Consider the following 20,512-nt stretch of genomic DNA (forward strand, 5'->3'; position numbering starts at 1 on the left):
TTAACTTCTTCAGAGCCTCTGAATAATAGTTAACGAAGACCACGTGGAAAACTGAATTCGCCTCATCACTCATGAGATCGGGTTCTGGGTTATGTGAAGCGAAATGTTTTCGGTGCAGCCCCCTCCCCTCTGCCTCTCCCCACCCCTTCAAACCAGGGCATGAAGCATCATACTTAGTTCATGCTTTTTCTATTGCTCTTCATCGGACCAGAGCTAATACTCACTGAATCCCCTCACAAATGATATGAAAAAGTTGAAAGGGAACTTTAAAGGTGGTTTTAAAATTTGAATCTAAGGCTAGTGGGAAGACGACTGTTTCAGGGGGTGTGGTCATTCTGTGATTACTGCGAAGCTCGGCAAGATTTCATTTTTTAGTGCAAGTTATGGGATAGGCTGAGGAATAACAAATCAAAGGAAAACATTTTTTTGGAACTGCCTTCTGGACATGCAAATGAGCAGTAAGAAGAAAGAGAATTATTCTACTTGGCTTGTGTGATGGCTTATGTGTTTTATGTGGGATGCTGGATTTTCAGTTATGTAACTCTAAAAGACAATAGATAAATCAGGATGCTATTAACAATAATTGTAAGACAATTTTTCATTGATATGTAAGACTAGACTCTGCCTCAATGCCTATTTTTATATGGCAGTTGTTTCTTCTGTAAGAGAAGTACTTCTAAACAGAATGTTTCTTTGATTCAAATAGTGTACCAGAGACACATATAGTTAAAAGTTGAAACACTGTTGGTCACCAATCTTTGTTTTGTTTTTTTTTTTAAGATCTTATTTATTTTTTTGTCAGAGAGAGAGAAGAGAGCATGATCGGGGGAGCAGCAGGGAGAGGGAGAAGCAGGCTACCCGCTGAGCAAGGAGCCCGACGTGGGGCTCGATCCCAGGACCCTGGGATCATGACTTGAGCCGAAGGCAGATGCTTAACGACTGAGCCACCCAGGTGTCCCATTGGTCACAAATCTTTATCATGTTATCCATTAGGACCAGAAGAGCAGCCACACTATCTTTCATTTATCCAAGTGTGATAATATGTTATGTTTCATTCACTTTCTTTTTTTTTTAAAGTTTATTTATTTTTTAGTAATCTCTACACCCAGTGTGGGGCTCGAACCCACAACCCCAAGATCAAGAGTCACATGCTCTTCCAACCGAGCCAGCCAGGTGCCCCTCATTCACTTACTTTACTAACTTTACTTTACATGCTAGTCTCTGGCTTGAATTATAATTGTTATTATAATAATGGTTATTATTTATGCTTAATTATGACTGATTGTATTTTTATATTATTTTAAATTTAAGAAAAGGCGTATCTCCCAGGTATCATTAACTTCAAGTAATCTATATGCTGGTATATATTATGTCCAGCAGCTGTGAAGTAGAGAGTCTTTCATGAAACTACTGCCAACTCTGAGGTTGCTGTTTTGGTTTTTGTTGGCTTCAAACTTCAGTAGGTTCTATTATCTGTCCAGGAAGTGCTTGTTTCTCTAACCTGGAACTATAATAAGGAGTTGTGCACACGTGAGATGTGGGAGAGCCAGGAAGCCTTCCCCCCGTCTAGTACTAGCTCCCGTATAGGTCCTTCTTCCAGATTCGCTCCATTAGAACTCATTCCTTTGTGTTAGGCTTCGCGGACATCTTAGTATCACATCTTAGTATCACTTTTAAACCTAGCAGGAATATTCAAGACAGATTGAACCACTATCCTCAGTCTGTAGGTAAGGAAACGGAAACTCAGAGCTTCGTCCAAGGTCTCACTCTGAGAGCTGTCGAACCCAGACTAGAAGGAAAGTCTTCTGAAGGGCAGTTCCTGCTTTCACTATGTTCGTTCATCTACTAGTTCTCTAACTTACGGCATAGTCAGGATTCTTCTAGGTGCAAGTGAGAAAAACCCAACTCCGACACACTACAAGAAAAGAGGAAACTCTGTGAGCCTTCAAGCACAATAGAATCCAGTGGGTCAAGTAATGTCTTCAACACTTGGTCTGTCTCCTGATCTTGTGTCCCCTTTCATCCATGCTGGCTTCATGGATGGATGGCAACATGCCTCCCCCCTTACTAGTCTTCCCTCAGAAGTTAGAGGCGTGCATCCTGCTAGCTTTAGTTCTACCAGAGTGAGAAAGTCTCACTTTCCTAGTTGGCCCCAGAAAAGTGCTGACATTAAGTCTCATGGGTTTACGACGGGTTATGCGCCTGTCTCTGAACCAAACAGAAGGGCGGGTGCACTGTGAGCAAAGGAAAATAAAACCAGTGCTAAGTAGTTTGACGTAACCACGGCTTGCTTCAGGTACCTGCTATATCTGAGACCCTGTGCTGGGTGTCTGTGTAGCATCTGTTGTTAATCATTCTTAAAAAAAAAAAAATCAGTTGGTTTTTCAAAATGAGCATGTGGGCAGAAAGTTGGATCAACAGAAATGCAACAGAGGAAAGATTATGTTGGATGTGTTGAGGGAGTGATAGGGAGGCAACAAGGAGAGGCTTGGGGTGCAGAGCCCTGTGTAGGGGAGGAAAAGTGAGGCCTGAAGGAAGGTCAGTGGATTGGCAGAAGACTAGAAAGATCTGGAAAAAGGCCATGTGATGAACCGCCAGGGAGAATCTAACTGGTCAACCCTGGAGGTGATCGAGCACGGTTCATTCATTCAAGTATTTTCAGAGGGGCGACTGTGGCCAGCCACTGTGCTAGGTGGTAGGGACACAGAGGGGGCAAGGCAAGCCTCATGTTGTACCAGCAGTGCATTACACAAAGATCAATGCAGTAATTGCCAGAAGGGAGAAGTCTAGAATGTTCCAAGAGAATATACACTGGAGGAGATGGCTGCGTGGAGGTGAGAGTACAGGCAGTGAGGCGGGCAGAGAAGGTACCCTGGAGAAACATTTAAAGTGAGACTGGAAGGATGAGGAGGAGGTTTGCTAGGGTGTGCGAGGGGCTAGGACAAGGGAAATTGCTCCAGGCAGAGGGTATCCAGAGCCCCTGAGAAAGTGCTCAAGGTTACAGAGAAGAGACTGGTGCATTCCAAGCTCTCCTAGGAAGGTCGGCCAGTGAGCGAGGTTGCTAAGAGCTAAGGCTGGAGGAGAATGCAGGAGCCAGAGCAGGCTGCACGCTTCGGGGCCGTAGGAGAGATTTTTGAATTTTATCTGACCGCCTTAGATTTGTGTTTTCAGAAAGCCCTCACTTGCTTTGGGTAGAGAAAGAATTAAATGGGGTGCGACTATACAGAGCGCCCAAGATTGGTGGTGGCGTGGCTTACAATAGTGATAGTGGAAATAAAGAGAGAACAGCCACACTCGAGAGGTATTTGGAAATCTTGGTTTTGCAAAGATGACTTCTGCAATCATTGGACAGGCAGTACAATATAACTGCGGATTTGTGAAAGTTTCACATTTTCATTAGCTGGTTGAATTGTGGCTCTTATTTTCCATGACAGTATTAAATCAGCTGGGGATTAGGCTGAACATAATTGTTTTATGGCTAAATGTATCCCATTGTAATAAATAATGGCCATATATCAGCCTGTCGTGTGCCTAGTTTAAGAGTACAAGACCACAGGGAACTTGGCTGAGCCTACAGATTTGGTGACTAAACTAAAGATAAAGGAATGGGACTTTAAACTCTGGTGGCCCCGAAGAATGTTCTGGGTTCTACAGCCAGCTTGCTTGCTGCAGTTTAGGTAATCCCTTAAGTCTGTTGGAGCTCACATTCTCCTGAAGCATATTCTTGGATTGATGAATGGGACAAGCAGTCGGGTTCAGATAGATGCTCCGCAGTGGGACGAAAGAACTCTGGTGGATGGGGGTGAAGACTCGGAGACCGAGCGTGCTGTAATTACAGTGATCCCCTGGAAAGCCGACTTTGCTAAATCCCACTGGAGTCTGGGGAGCTAGAATTAAATATGTTTGGGATGTGCACCCAAGAGAAGGTTTATACCGAGCGGCGATTGCAAAGGATATTCTTGGGATATGCATTAGTCCAGAGGAGGAGAGAGTGTGGGACTAGTCAGGGGGCCTCAGGTTACATAATGGCTCTGCCATTTGCTAGTTCTGTCTTCCCAGGCTGGTCATTTAGGCTCTCTGAGCCTCAGTTAGCTGCCCCTGTCAAGGAAATCTACTACTACTACTACTACTACTACCTGCTATGTCATTCATGGTGATGAAGATGAAAAGAAATGAAATTTGTAGAAGTGCTTTGTTAAGTGAAAAATGAGGATGCAAAAAGCTTTGTCATTCTTTGTTTCCATCAAGATGGGCTTAGTTGTGCCCTGGTAAAAAGCAGCAACATCTTGGCTCCTTAAAACAAGGTTGCTTTCTTGCCTCTGTGACGTCCATTGCCGGGTGGGCAACTGTGGGGGTCCTGGTCTTCTCTTCATGTTGATGATAAAGCCTGAAACTCTGTGGGGCCGTGTTCACACTGATCTCACCTCCATCTCTGCTCCTTCAGGGAGCCTTGCTGCGTGCATCACTGGAGCAGAGAGCTGATCTTTTCCTCCTTCCCCTTTTCCCTTTTGGAAGTGCACGTGGATTTTTCTTTTGGGGCATCGCCCATTTCATGTTTCACACAGGGTGGGCCCACCTCGCCCTGCCAACCCTTCCTGGACTGGCTCGGGGGACAGATATGTGACCCACATCTGGCCAATATGTGTTTTCTTTCCCCTGGCCAGAATGATGGGTACAATGACCAGCCTGTGATCCAGGTCACCCCCAAAATATTCAACCCCAAGATTTTGCTGGAAATCCTGGAAAACAAAACACAACTGTCCTTCTGTAGAGGTTGCTAGGCCAACAGGATGTGGATCTGTGACTCCCAGAAGCTACCCTGCCAGGCCTAGAGGAGAACCCAGCTGACAAGGCACCAAAGAAAGAGAAAAGCCCAACTGAGGACTCCACAAAATCAGCCTCCTGGCCACATCCTTTGGGTCCCTGGATCAAATCATGCTAACGATCCGGTAGCTCAGACTTCTCGGCTATGTCAACTAATATTTTCTTTTTGGTTTAAGCCATCTTGAACTGGGTTCATATTCCTTGCAGTTGAAGGAGACTTGGCTAATCCAGCCACTCATCTCTGACGCAGGAACCACCAGGCTGTGGCAGTGCAGGTGGACGTGGGCCTGAGCCCCCTCAACCCATCCCAGTTCTGATTAGTCATCAGAAAAAATAAAAAAACAGGAGCAATCTGTCTCCTTGTTCACTCTCCTTTTCTCTTCCAGTATTCCAGGAAATAGGCAGTTATTCCTGGTCCAAGGAGGCCAGTACCTTTAGATTTAGCTGAGAGAAATCTAAGGGGCTGCAGAATCCGGGGGAAGAGGACAGGGCAGAAGAAGACAATGAGGCAGCCTAAAGAATGCTGGCCGGAAGAGCAGGTGCAAAGCCTGGCTGCCCAAGTACATTGAGTTTAGGTCTTTTAGGTGGGGGGTTACAGCTCGTGGCTCGAATCCGAAGGAATAATAGGAGCTGGGTGCTATGCATCACGAAGAGGGGGACCACCAAGATCAGTACCCCAACACCATGATATTTTCAACCAAAGCCAAAGACAAGAGCCTGGAGTGACCAGGGCTGATGGCTGGACTGAAATGACAGAAAGTGAGCATCCCCTTAAGCAAACGAAGCTGTGGGGCATCAGGGATCCCTAAGATGCACGCTGTAATGGAGGCAATTTGCATTTTGCTGATTTTTCAGGGGTGATTCTTTAGTGAGCAAATCCACTGAGATCAAATACAGTGAGTCTGTATGTATATTAATGATTTCCGTGCATGGAACGTACAGCCAAAATGGGGTTTGAAAACCCCGATGCCTTTTTGCCCACAATGTCTAGATATCCCTTGTGTGCCAAAGATCAAATAATGATAGAAACCAGAGGAAAAAAATGTTAGCCTTAAGCCCACCCTGCAGCCAGAAGCAGGATAAAAGAAATAATTGTATTCCGGGGAAAGCTGTGGCTGATCTTTTATAGGGTTCCTCTTTCCTCTCGTCTCTCTAGGGCAGCAGAGGACAGGGCTCGATCTGCGGCTACCATTCCTCTGCCCCCGCACCCCGCCCCAGCGAGTTTCTTCCATAGCAGGCACCCCACCATCTGGGTTCTGGCAAAGACGCATGTTCAAATGTCATTATCCCACATTTCTGAGAATGTATGCTTCAGTTAGGATTAGGGCAGCCACAAAACAGGTGAAATCCAAAAGTGAGAAAATAGGTGATCAGATGAGAGGAGAAGACGACATGGGACTAGCAGGTCACAGGGGGTCAGCCCCAGTGTTGACAGAAGTACAGGGAAGGGATTAGGGCTCCAGGAAGGCTAGGTGGGAACACTGGACAAATGGGGGGGGGGTGGCAGCGAGTTATCAAGGTTGTGAATCCGGCTCAGGGGCAGAAGGTGAGAACCCAATTATTGTGAACTGGATACACAGTGGGGCATTACTCACTGACCTGTACCTGGGCCTTGGTCTGAGAGTAGGCCAGAGGCGTGGCTGGCTGAGCATGAGTGGAGTCCTGACTGAGGAGGATGAGGCTAGAGGAGCAGCGAGCCAGGCAGAGAGGCCTATCCACTGCCATTTCCCATACTTCAGGCAGAACCCAGACTGCCCGGTTTCACAGATGGCTAACTCAGACTGCGGGTGTAGACCTCTGTTGTTGCCTTTTGACGGTCTGGACTTTACCCGTCTGCATTCCACATTTCACAAGTGATTTTGATTCTTTTCAGCTTCTCTTTCCCCGTTAGGCCAGATTTCCTAGATCTGAAGAGTGATGGCTCAAGGGTGACCCTACCCAACTCTGAGAATTCACCAAAGAGTCGAGTACTCCTGGCCCTGGTGAGAAACCAGCCCCTCTCCCCACCCCCCACATATGAAAGGCCACACTGGCTGAGACTCACTGTTCCTATAGCGCAGGATCCCTCTCTGTTGGTAACGCAAAACCCCTTTTGCGAGAGGGCCTGCAATTCGTCTCTGATATTGGTGGAGAGTTCAGGATGACTCCAACCACCTTCAGGGTAACTCGGTAAGGTTCTATTTACATAGCTCCCCTCCCCCTTGGGTCCAGCTCCCTGGTGAGGAGTTCCGGCTCTCGATGGGCAGTGATGAAATTTAGTTTACCTTTATTACCCCAAACAATATCTGGCACATACTAGAGGCTCCACTGTGATTTGAATGCATTGGCTGAGTTTTTGGGACACCCTCCTTAAATTTGGGTTTGAGCTTAAAATGCTTCTTCACATAATAACTCTCATCAGTGTACTACTTACTGCGCGAAAGAAAGTTTAATTTTTCTCAAATGAAAAAGAACCCAATTCAGAGATCACTTAGTGAGTATCGACTCTACACTATGGTAAAAATTTTACCCTCTTCATCTACTTATTCTATTCTGGGCGTGGCATGTCCTTTCTTATTCTTTCTTTTTTCAAGGCAAAGATTCTCTGTTGGCGTATTTTCATTTTCCAGAAGTAATTTCTTCTTATGTGCTTTTCTCTATTAATAAAAATGAAGAGACTAAATATGGTTTCTATTAACTACATTTGGTTTGTCTATTAATAGGCTGAATTAATGATCCACTCCAGCAGGAGATGGCTTCCTCTCCCCTGAATTCTTGCAATTTGTTGCCTAAGCAATATGTTTGGTTCTTTGCACATGCTGCCTGGATTTCTGCACCTGCGTGATTTTCTCCAAGGAGATGATCTTTTGAAGGGCCTCTTGGTGTGGGGCTTAGCACAAAGTAGGCACTCACAGAATATTGGCTGTGAAAATAAATGAATGAAGGAGTCAAGTAATAAATTCGACAATAAATTCCCCGACAGGAGATGTTTTCATATGGGGAAGTCCTACTGAAGAAGCTAAATGAAGAGTTTTAGTGACAGTGGTGGTGGCAGCCCAAAGCAGAAGATTTTCGCCTGGGAGGAGTCCTGGATTTATGCACTGTCAGCAGTTGAGATGTAAAGGTGACCTGGAGCTTGGTGGAATCATTCTGACCCTGCTTATGGTTCTTATAAAATAAGAGAGACTCCTATCCCGAGGAACTCTGCGTCTTTCATTTCTTTTACTCCTCACCAAACTTTCAGCTCTCCTGCAAATATTACTTGAAAGATAACTAGTATATCATCAGCTACTTCCCCTTACCAACATTGTAGATGTCAGCCTTCGGGAGAAATTCTCTAGTTTTGAGCCACAAGCATATTCTTCCTTTACATTTATTCTAAGGTCATTTGCAGGATTAAATGCCAGACCGTGAAAGGTGAATTGAGGGCAGTTGATGTAAGAAGTATGATATTTGAAAACCTTACGTCAGTGTTCGTAGAGGTGTGGGTGCACAATATGCGGGGGGCGCGACAAAATGACTTGTGAATGTCTCTCTCCATGACCTGTTTTGACCAAACTTTATTATGCATTTAATGGAGTTATGACAAAGAGTAGGAATCAAAACACATGGGGATCACAGAGGCTGTTATGTTTATTGTGTAGAACAGACAGTGATAATCCACTAAAGAAATATTTTCAACAAGCAAGCGATTCAAAGTACAATCATAGACAGCAACTCTACATGAAGAACAAAGAATAAAGTTAGAAGACACTCAGAGGAACAGGGAGAAAGTCAACTGCAGTTAAACGTCTTGATACTTTTCTCCTGCAAACATACCTAAACTTGCAGAAATGGTAGAAAAGTTAAATGTCCAGTCTTACTTAGCTGAGACCAATAACAGCAAAGAACAGTCCTATAAAATTTATCTCCCACAAAAATAAACTATATATATAAAAATTTTATGATGTTCTTACTGTTCCATTGGCCACAAGCTTTTTTTTTTTTTCAGTATGAAAAATGAGGTATACTGGGGCTTAAGAGGTAGTAGTGTGTTTTGATTGTACAACGTATAGGAAATAAAAGAGTAACTTCATCGGAGATGGAAATCGCTCAGTACTCCGAGTTTGGCCAACATGAGCAACTTGCTTCAGTTTTATGAGCTGGCCAATGAGGTTTTGAAAAGGCCCAACCGAGGATACGGAATGGGACTTTTATTTTTATGAGCCACTGTTTATTTGCTTATTTAATGCACAGTTAACAGTAAGGTTGAGTTTTAATTCTCTCCGTAGCTCCTTTGGTGATTCACAACAGTGAGCCATCTGCCAGTCTCAGAGAGGTATGTGGCCTCTGAAATGACCTCCCTGAAGCGGCTGGAAGAGAGATGGTTTTGAGTTTCATTTGGCTTCAGTACTGGAAGCCATACCGACACAAGCCATCATGAGAAGCTACCTCCTGGCCCAGTTGATAATACCATGTTAAAAAGTCAGCACACTCACGAGGAGAGAAAGCAATAAAAACTCTACATAAGAAGCGTTTAAAATAAATCTGGTTGAGACATATTACAAAAATCACATTTGTGTAAAATACATGAAAATATCTGTCAAGCATTTTCTCATATGCGACGAATCTTAAAAACACATATTTTTTGATTGCATCATGCAAAAGCTGAGCTGGTTGCATCACACCTACAAAGCTTCAAGTTTCTTTGAAGGTTGGCTTTTATTTTATCTAGTTCTTTGCAGGAAGTATGTAAAAATGAGTTCCTTTCTATCAAATGTCTCTTACAGAAATAGTCTGGACTAGGGATAGCGGCAGTCTGAACGCTTTCAGACGCTGACCAAAATGAATGCTGCAAGTCACGAGTTCATTCCTTTTGAAGTCTGGAGGTAGGTCTTTGCAAGTCAATTAGTCCATTTCCTTAAACAACTCATTTTGAGGTACAAACTTGGAGGGTAAGATTTAAACATTACAGTCAAATTTTGTGTGCTGTGTAGTGTGACTGAGGAAAATTATCCTTAAGAACCTAGGAGCGACTTGGTTAAAAACCACCACCAACAACAATATTCAAGTTAATGTAGAAATCTAGCAGAGAAGCTGAAACAAGTATTTGTAAAATTTTAATTAAAAAAAATAGAAAAATACATAGCCATGCTGAAACACAGTAAGGAGACTGCTTCTTTAACTGTAATGAAGTGTACAAAAAGAACCGCAGATGATTAGCATCACCTACCCATTACGTTTTTTTCTTGCATTGCTTGTGTATAGCAGCATGTAATAAGTACTAGACTGTAAATTAATTGTAACATTCAGAGGTAGTATTGAGTAGTGGGGATATATTATTGCATCTCTGGCTAAAAGTGCAGTTTGAATGAAGAGACGGTGAACTGAAGCCAAAGTCAAGCACCTCAGTCCACCATCCTATGTCAAAACGTATTACTTGAAGTAATACATACGCTTGATTTGAGGTAAGTGGTATTTAGGTCTTTCACGGAAACTGATACATAATGAAGAGAGGAGAGGGAGAGAGAGAGAGAGAGAGAGACTGCTTTTTTTGTTTTTAAATTGTAGTATAACTATAGCAAAAGAAATTTAGATTTCGCTCCTCCCACCTCATCATTCAGGTGAGTTCATCATGCATTATTCTGTTGTACCTTCTCGTTAAATTACCAAGAGGATAATTTTGCTTGTTTAGGTTCCTTAAAGGCTTTGAAGGTAACAAGTGTGATTTATTGCTAAATGGCATTTGGCTCTGTAGGAAGTAGGTTCTACCCAGATGAGTGTTTTCCTGAAAACGAGTGCCACGAGTAAATTTATTACTCCTGCTGATATGTGTGATATCCATAAATATAGGAGTTGGCAACATTTGCTTGCTTACTTCCCTTTTTGAAAAATGAACATAACCTTTTCTGGTTTGTTAGCTGAATGAAAGGATACATCAGCATTTCGTCTTATTTAGAAATAAAAGTTAAAAAATCATCAAGTAAGTGTCTACAAGATTATACGAAAAAGAGAGAAGTAGTATCTAGTCCTATCTTTGGTGTTCTAAACAGAAGCTTCACTAGGGCGAGCAGGTTGGGTGGTGGCTGAGGGGCACACAGGGTTGAACACCGCGCCTTTCCTACAGGAATGCCCGATGTCACGAGCGTGACACTTTTCTCGTCTGTGTGCAGTGCAGTGATTGACTAAACCCGAGTCAGAGTTTTTTTCCTCACCCATCCGCTCTTGCTTATCAGTTCAACAAACTATTAGTAGGTTAAGAAAAAAGAAAACAGTAATTAAAAGTTGCATTGTTAAACTGTGTCCCCTGTGTTTACAGCAGTTTTTCACTAAACCTGGGACTGTGAAGGGATTACAAAGAAGGTGATTAATATAGTCCTTTTTAAGGTTATGTGATTTCTCCCCCCACCCCAGCCCCCGCCCCGCCCCCGCCCCCCCTTGCCCACCCCAGATGAAAGTAGAAAGACCATGGCAATAAAGAGTAAGTGGTCACTGCAGTGTCTTCTCCCTTCAAAAGATCCAACTGCTGCTGAGGTAGAAATCGAATGTCGGCGCCCCCTAGTCCTCTTCTGCAGACTCTTGTGAGGATGTCTCTTCAGTCTCCTCCTGGAACACACAGGGCACAACCATTACACCGTGTGGGCCGTTCTTACCGACAGTTTGGAGGTGACCTGTTCCCACAGCCCATTATGCTGCCTTGAAAAAAGGAAGCCGATGATTGGCAAGCCCTCATTCCCAGGGCTTCTTAAACTGTAATTGAGGAATCAAGGTGTTGTTTTTTCCCAGAGCAGTCATTAGCCGCTGTTGACTTAAGGCTTGGCATCATGGCGGCTGGTCAGCAAATTCAATTGTTTGCAGTTCAGAGAATGTCAGGCTAATTTAAGCTTACTCGCCAATTAGAGTAAAAAAGAAATGGATAGATTTTTCCCGACAGCATGCCGGCCATCGGTTTTAAAAACCAGTGCACAAGTAAGCAAAAAATAAAGGGAAATCCTTTCTTGAGACACAAAGGAACCTGTCCAGCAGATACTGGTAGTCATGGCGGATACTTTTATGACACTTGCTAGATGCTTTTAGGCATGGTTTGTTACTGTTCCCATTTGATAGGCAAGAAAGTCAAGGCACGGCAGGGAATGCACCCAAAGTTACAGAGGGAGTAGGGCCAGGAATGGGCCGAGCCAGACAGGCGTCAGAACCCATGTGAGACCAAGATGCCAGCACTTCCGTGCAAGAGCTGACTACTAGCTTCCTTTCCAAATCGCGTTCCTCGTTCTTGTATTTATTAAAGCACATTTTAAGACAATGAGCAAAGTTTGGCCTACCGGCTGGATGTCAATACTAAATCCACATCTACCAAACATTTAATGGTGGGCTGGCCAAGCAGAGCAAATCTAATATATATGTTTTTGCAGGGCCTCCTCTTCATATAAATCTAATTCTTCCTTCTCTTTTTCTTTCTTTCTTTCTTTCTTTTTTTTTTTTTTTCCTGATTCCTTATGGCTCTGGAATTTGTTGGAGTTTCTGCAAGCTGGCTTGAGCTGCACGGTTCTCTTTCCCTTTGCTTATTTAACAAATGTGCAGTACCTTTCAGGACATGGGTGGTAAAGCGGAGACAATAAACATTTCTGATAAAAGTGTCGTTAGTGAGAGGATGATTTTTATCAAATGCTGCACATTGTCTCATAAGACGGCATGTGAAAAAGATCTGGGAGAAGAGGTAAACATTTACCCCTGCTGCAAACTGAGCCTGTTTAAGAATGGCCAGCTTAAAACAGCTTATAACAGTCTTCATACTTTAATAGATTTGATTTTCCACATGGCTTCATTTTGTCTGGGTGGCTAACGGACACAATTTATACCTCTCTTCCTTTCCCAGGTCACTACAGTACACCATTCAGTAAAGCATGCCTTAAAGCTTGTCTGCATTATATGACCAAACTTCCATTCATTAGTGTTTGAAACACTTCAGCTGTGAAGGAGCTCCTAAATGCTACCATGTGTGACGCTTTTGCGTGAGAGCAGCAAACGGGAGGAAAAACCCCCACAGAAGTGGGCACTCACACACTCACAAGAATGCATGCGCGCACGCAGGCACACACTCACTCTCCCTTACACACTCTGCCCCGGGCTTTAATCACAGACCACTGCTTACTGCAAACCCCTTGCAAAAGGTTTCAAACGTTCTCTTTCCCCAAAGACTAAGAAAGCTGTGAATCCTGGGGATAAACACACATGCAAATGAATGGATTACAGTTAAAAAATAGAACCACAGCAGCATCAAGTCATGAGATTTCACACCGGTCTTGTTTAGTCTGCTTCGGGTTATGTGGGAAATGTGGAACGTATGAAGCTACCTCCCCTGCGCTCCCAGCCCCCACACGGAGGGCTCCACATATTTAAGCAGCAGGTTTATACCTCTTGACAGGCAACAGGCCATGACCCTGAGATTCTCTCTGGAGTCCCGGCCACAGAGGAGGATGTAGCATGATCAAAGCCACAGACAGACGAAAGAGAGGCAAGCCAAGGTTCAGCTGCCCTATGACCTTGTCTTTTCACTCAATATTTAAAATCCAGAAAGTCACTAAGCCGTTCGGCAGATCCCCTCTTCATCCGTCCCCCCATGACTCAGTTCTCATTATGACACAAGGTGTGAACTTAGGGTACTGCTCTGAAACAGTCTACAGCATGAAGGCTGGCAGGTATATTGTATTCCTTCTTCTTATGGTTAACACATTAATAGAACTCGGTCAAGCTGGAAAACCTTCTGGATTTAGCTGTAATTATTCCAATTTCCAACTGCCTGCTTTTTCTATACTATCTGGAAACCAAACTACTTCCAAATCCGGAAGGAAATAGAATTTTCAGGCCATGAACTTACAAAGACCTTGTAGTAGATGGAATGCGATCGGCTTTTCAAAACATTCCCAGAAACTTTGCTTGATTTGAGCTCTTGAAGCTCCTGATATGTAAGTGGTTTATTTAAATGCCTTAGACACAACTCGGCTGAAAATGATGGTCCCTCATATTGTTCCCTTTACTTAAAACAGCTCTTAACACAACAGGGATAGTTGTTTGACTAATGTATCTTTCCGCTGACCTTGAAATTCTTCTACTAGGAGCTGTCAGTTAGTACCGGGTATGTAAGTAGGATGTCAGAGGGTGGGCGCCTCACTCTGTTAACTTTGGGAAATAATGTGGGCTCTCACATGCTCCAAACGATGGTTTTCTCAAATGTCTAGTTAGTGGAGCATTCCCTCATCCTGGCATGGCCCCGACTGGCCACCCTCCAAGGGACAGCATGGCTGCCAGGCGGATGACAATGGGGTGTGTGGCACTTCTCACCTCTGCAAACCTCTGTTCTCACCTTTTCAGTGACTTAACTTTTGCTATATGTGTGGTTGCTGTGACCAATTATGGGTATAATTAAGAGAAGAAAAATCTTCCCGGTGAGGAAAAAAGATGAACTTGGAAAACCCGCCCTCGGCTGCCTGAAGGGTCACGGCTGACCAGACCTCACACGGGGCCCTTCTGTGGTGCGAAGTGTGGACGGAAACTGGTGATGTAAGGGCATCAGCAGCGGGCTCTGGCGTCCCCAAGGAATCTTATTTCCATAGTAGAGTAGGTGGTTGGGACCCCTGAGATTCAATCCTCTTCAGTGACTTAGAAGACACTGCCACTCATTCTAGACAATAGCTTGCACCTTGAGGTCTCTACCTAAATTACTTCACGTTTGCAGCATAGGGCCAAAGGACCTTTGAGCTTGTGCAGCCCCCCAAGATCAGCTCTGAGGCAATAAGGAGATGGAAACTCGATAGCCAAGAGTTACACACATCTCATTAGAAGCTAGTCCGCAAGGTGGGAAGGCAAACAGCAACAGTCTGGTAAAGGAGGCTAACTGTTGGAATGGTGCTTCAGGAATGCAGGATAAAAGGACTTTTCCAAGTGCAAGTGCACAGTGACATTTTTATGAGCCCGGCCACCGAGGCCTCTAAACACTGAACAGCTCCCAGCCATTCACGCGGCTACTTTACAAAGACAACTGAGGCTGCAGCACATCGGGGCGAAACATGCGAGTGTTTTGGGCAGAAAACTGATGAGAAGGAAAGGAAAGTGGGCAGAGCTGGAGAGCTATATTTTTATAACGACTCCTGGAAAATTGCACTCATTTTGCCTTAGTTTTTCTTTCATTTGTGAAAAAAAGGAATTTAATAAATGTAACTCTTTCATTGCTTTGGTTAAGCTTGAACAAACACCCCACTAAAACCTAGAAATACAGTTCGCACTTACCTCCCTCCTGCATGTGGCATTTACCTTTGGGTGTACTTCTGCTCAGGGACTCAAAAGGAGGAAGAAGACGGCCCAATATCCAACCTTATCCTCTAATGCCTGATGGAATTTTAAAACGTCTTAAGAGTCTAATCGTAGATCTTAGCACACAGACACAAGTGAGGGTGTGTGCTGGAGGAAAGTTTAGTACTTAATGTGAGAGCCGAAGCTCTGGGTTTAATTTTCAGATGCAGACTAAACAGCAGGTCTGCAGTGGAAGGGAGGCCAGTGAATTCTAAATGGAACCGGGAAACGGAAATACTCTCCTTGCAAATTTCAAGGACTCAGGTCCCCACGATCCCCCTCTTTGTGTGTAGTAAGGAGTGCAAAATCACAGAAGTCCATGTCAGCTTTAATAAATCCCTATTTTTTTTTCTCCTTGATTGCAAAGAAGTCTGCAACTCTTTTATTATGAAATGCTTCAGGCTAAAAATACATTTGTAATTTCAGCTATCTTGCCAATAAACCTACAAATACCTGGTTGTCTAGAAAGAGTCATTATAGTTTCATGACAAATTCTTTTTGTCATCTTAATACGTTCAACTCCTTAAGGACTCGGAATGACACATGTCAGAGTTTTTCACGTTCCTGAATATCTCCAGCCAGTCCCATCAGAACAGAAATAATGGACTCTCTGCCTCAGCAGCAGCAACCAGAACCGGATTTTTCAGGTTCCATCTGTAGCTAAGTGACCCACAAGACCACAGAGCTGGGTTTTTCTATTTCTCGGTCAGATATTTTAATTTAAAATGGATTGAGGCTGTTTAACTTAATGGAAAGTGATTATTTCCTCCAACTAGGAAAACTTTACATCAGATTTTTTAAAAACATGTTAAATGGAACATATATAAACCAGATATTCTGGCAAGTGGAAGGTATTCTGGTGGAAATGCTAGGAGGGAAAAATTTGTTTTTTAACAGGAGACTTAAGAAGTTGGGATATTTAAGGCATTTGTACCCCATCCTTTCTTTATTTTAGCTTTATATGGCTAGGAAACACAAGCGTCAGGACTACCTTGCATGTGTTACCATCAACTTAATAAAGTCGGTGTTAGGGTCTTTACTGAGGGACGTTTAAGGAAAGAAGGTTGATCCTGGAGGTCGATGACCACCAACATCAACCCTGACATTAATGGCTTGTGTAACTCACGCCATATTCTCACTGCATCAGGTCAGTAATGACAACCCATCTAACTGCCCAGCAGGGTGTGAGAAAAAAATGCGACAACCGAATGGGAAAATTTTGAAAAAAACAAAACAAAACAAAAAAACCAGTATAAGATCCTGTAAGATATATAGTGTAGAATAATTATTGTTAATTACAGTTACTCATTCTATCTTTCTTTCTTTACCTGTGATTCAATGAGAGACTGCTGAGAAAGAAAATTTTAAATAACGCCTCCAAAAGAAAACAAACAAGATGTCTTTGATTTCTAAAATGCACTCCTGTTTGTCTCATCTGCACCCTCGATCAGGGTTCTGTCACTGAAAGTATTCAACTATGATACTATGGATTTCTTTCCAGGGGTGAAGGGATATTTACCAATATCTTGAGAAGAGAGTCACACTTCGCAGATAGGGAAATCATTTCATGTATAAACTAATTGCAAGTTTCAGGATCCTGTAAGTCACCATTTCTGAGGGCCACAAGCTCTATCGATTTTCCATGCCAGTTCTAATGCTTACCGAAGAAGCCTCATGTTTGAAAAATAGCTAAAGATGTAGCAAAAGGATTTTTGCATGAAGGAAGCATTCAGAAGAAGGAAATCTATTTCAACATCTCCGAAACTGTTGAGGAATGTTCTTGTTTTTACATAGTTTTTATTTTTATTTATTTATTTTATTCTTATTTTTAGTGAGGGAGAGAGGGGGCAGAAGAAGAGGGAGAGAGAGAATCTTAAGCAGGCTCCATGCTTAGCATGGAGCCCGACGCGGGGCTTGATCTCATGATCCTGAGATCATGACCTGAGCCAAAATCAAGAGTCGGGTGTTTAACCAACTGAACCACCCAGGCACCCCCGAAAAGTTTTTAAATCGATTACATCACAGAGTGTTTAGTGGTTATATTCCAGACGTGTTTACTGGTTGGTGGCAAAGACCAGCAGAAAACTTTTCTCTTGCTTTTCTGTGTGTGTAAAGTTTTGCATATCTGTTGTGTTTGTTGCCAGGGAAGAGAACATTTCTGGATTTTAATCAAACACTTTTCACCGAACATTTTTTGTTGTCCTGAGCTAGGACTTTTGAATAAAATTAGGAAAATATCAGTAATAGTAGTAAGTCAACAAACAATTTCTCAATATACACTTGAGTGTTCCGCAAACACTTCCTGAATGTAAAGGAAGTGTCCTGGACCAAGCAAGATATTGCTATTCAAACATTAAGGATTTTTTTTTTTTTTTAAGAAAGATCAGGTTTTAAAACCAGTTACTACTTATTCATATTAATTTGGGTCAGCATGTTTGGATAATGAGAAGAAAGTTTGCATATTGAGTCAACGATTGGTTTTTATTCAACTCACCTCAAAATGCAGAGGAAAACAGGCAGACACTGTCATTTTCCTTTTTAGCCTAATCCATGGACTTTACCACTTTTTTTTTTTTAAAGATTTTATTTATTTATTTGAGAGAGAGAATGAGATAGAGAGAGCATGAGAGGGGGAGGGGCAGAGGGAGAAGCAGGCTCCCTGTCGAGCAGGGAGCCCGATGCGGGACTCGATCCCGGGACTCCAGGATCATGACCTGAGCCGAAGGCAGTCGCTTAACCAACTGAGCCACCCAGGCGCCCCAAGGACTTTACCACTTTTAACCATGGTTAAAAACAATCATACTTAAAAAAAGAAAAACTCCTATAGGAAATCTGGCAAGCCCAAAACACTAAATTTTGCCCTGTGGAGGTTTATCTATTGCCCCAAATTGAGTGATGTTCTTTCACTTCTTTTAGAAGTTTATGTCATCTCTCTCAGACATTCCCTGACAAGACACAGCTGAGTTCACCTTGCCCATATTTCTTTACGACAAGGGTTAGCCAAGCTAGTTACTTTGTATGCTTATGGTTAATAATCACTTTGCTATGTTTCCTTGCTCTACCCATGTGCTGTTACATCCTTGAGCCACTTTACTGTAAGGGTTAAACGTTGGTTTCTACTGTGCTAGACTCTCCTTTTCTCTTGACCTCTGCAATGTCAGAGGTCAGAGGTTAAATCAGAAAGTATTTCGTATACAACAAAACAGCGCCACTAGGCCGGGCTTTGATAGAATTCTTCATGTTTTGCCAGTTGGTACCAAACATTTACTGGCCCACAGAATGTTTTACCAGCTTGAAAGAGCGTAAGTAGGAAAATAAATAAATCAGTACTCTTTATGACTTAGGCAGCATAAATCACTGTGTTCCCTGAGTGAGTAGAAGACTGACTATTTGCAAGTCTGATTTATTAGGAACTATTTGCTGCATTGGCCAAGGTACCATTTAGAAGAGGAGTGTTAGATTGAGAATGCTCTCCCCTCTGTCTCCCTCCTCCTCTCTCCTTTGTGTGTCTAGACCAAGAGCCCCCAGTAAAAATGCCTTCTTTAAGAACAAGATGCTGACTGCAATTCATCAACTTGCTTGTCCCAAAATGAAATCTCTCATTTTGCTCCAAACAATGTTTAGGTTGTTTGAAATATAAACATCCTTAAAACGGCCCTTGAAGTCCCTGTAAAAACATTCAACTTTTTTTTTTTTAAGAGGGGAAAAAAATCCCATGATAACCAGGCTTATTGAGAATTCTTTGCCCAGGTACACACCACCCACAGAAGATGTTACTTGCAGGTAAAAATTCTCCTTGGAAACAGAAAGTTTTGTTTCTACTCTTTTAGAAACAGAGCACTTTCCAAGCTTCTCATTGGGAAACTGAAAAGGAGCAGGTTTATACTTGTCTTAATTGGTAGAGGTGGAGCTTGCCAGGACAACAACAATGAGGAAATTGGGTTGAAAGTTAAGGAGAACTGTTAGGATTTTTAAAACCTGTGTGCCCTTTGGGTAGGACTCAGGTGAGAAAAAAAATGTCTGAATTAAAGAGCAGGAGTCACTTCTGATCTCCTCTTAAAGCCTTAAAGGAAGGAAATCAAGAAACAGTAGGATATTCAACGAACCAGCAAAAACCTTTTTAGAAGTTTGCCATGGTATGAGATTTATTCTTATCAAAATAAAAACTCGAGGGCGCCTGGGTGGCTCAGTTGGTTAAGCGACTGCCTTCGGCTCGGGTCATGATCCTGGAGTCCCTGGATCAAGTCCCGCATCGGGCTCCCTGCTCGGCGGGGAGTCTGCTTCTCCCTCTGACCCTCCCCCCTCTCATGTGCTCTCTCTCATTCTCTCTCTCAAATAAATAAATAAAATCTTAAAAAAAAAATTAAAAAAAAAATTAAAAAAAAAATAAAAACTCGAGGAACAACGCTCTATCAATAATAATAACCTGATACTCTTACGGTGTTATCTTATAAAAACAACAATGACAACAAATCCTACCACTATTTCCCACTAAAGTTAGGGACGTGATCCATGTGGTTGAGAAGTCAACTGCTTCAAATCGCTAAAAAATGAACATATTAGCTAATTTCTATTTATTGCTTAATTTGTCATTTTTAATAAAAATATAGCCGAGTTCCCCAGGAAGCTGTGTTTTCACTGTTTTTATAATTTAAAAAATTAATGTGACTATTGCAGATTATTCTCTTTAAATTGTTAAGAGGCCATTAACTTTCCCATGAGGATGTGGGACCCACTTGAGGTCTCTCGCTGATGGTGCCTGGTGGGCTTTATAAACACAAACCCTGCAGTAGGGCTTCCCTTAAATTTTTATTCTTCTCTGGACACATGTATTTATATACATAAACATATATTGAGATTTTGAAACTTATAATTCTGGACTTGTCTCCTCAGAATGAATTTTGCTGCTTTGTATTCCCGTTTCAAGGAGTGGCGTTCTTGAGGCTCTGGGGAACTTGCAGAATTTGATGGCATTAGGATATTTTACAATAGAGTCTTTGTAATTCCATATAAATGTGACATATATATAAGAAAACTGATTCTGGCTGCTTTAGTCCTAATGAGAGGATGTGGCAGTTACTGTAACATTTCCCCCTTAGTTCAAACAATCTTCGTTTTTAAAACACTGCTGTGAAAAAGATAGCAGTTTTGAACTAATGCGAGTTCTAGGATTTTTGAGGGTATAAATCTCTGGAAAGGAAAAACCCAGCATCCAAAAATAAGTCAGAACATAGCAATACGCTCTGGAATTTATATAATTTTGAATCTCTCCAAATTTTCTTGGGAGCAAGGGGTTATGTTATTATCCCAGTCCATAGATGGGTAAATAGGGAACAGAGAGATTAATTCACCCAGTGACGGGGCCAAAAAGCAAAACCTA

The 20,512-nt window shown here is 42.6% G+C and overlaps 1 protein-coding gene across 4 annotated transcripts in view; it reads right to left on the bottom strand.

Annotated features, from left to right (window-relative positions):
• Positions 1–8,343: 8,343 nt before the first annotated feature.
• HMGA2 (high mobility group AT-hook 2) overlaps positions 8,344–20,512 on the bottom strand; it is a 141,474-nt gene continuing 129,305 nt past the window's right edge. For all 4 annotated transcript variants that reach the window (XM_064590943.1, XM_064590945.1, XM_064590944.1 and 1 more), the window contains one exon: positions 8,344–11,388. In XM_064590943.1, the coding sequence (XP_064447013.1) occupies positions 11,341–11,388 (48 nt within the window). In that variant the 3' untranslated portion in view covers positions 8,344–11,340. The remainder of the gene's footprint in view (positions 11,389–20,512) is intronic.

This window comes from Mirounga angustirostris, unplaced genomic scaffold (assembly GCF_029215605.1).
Source record: "Mirounga angustirostris isolate CCGP_5_RB_7025 unplaced genomic scaffold, mMirAng1.0.hap1 SCAF_5, whole genome shotgun sequence".
Classification (NCBI taxonomy): Eukaryota; Metazoa; Chordata; class Mammalia; order Carnivora; family Phocidae; genus Mirounga; species Mirounga angustirostris.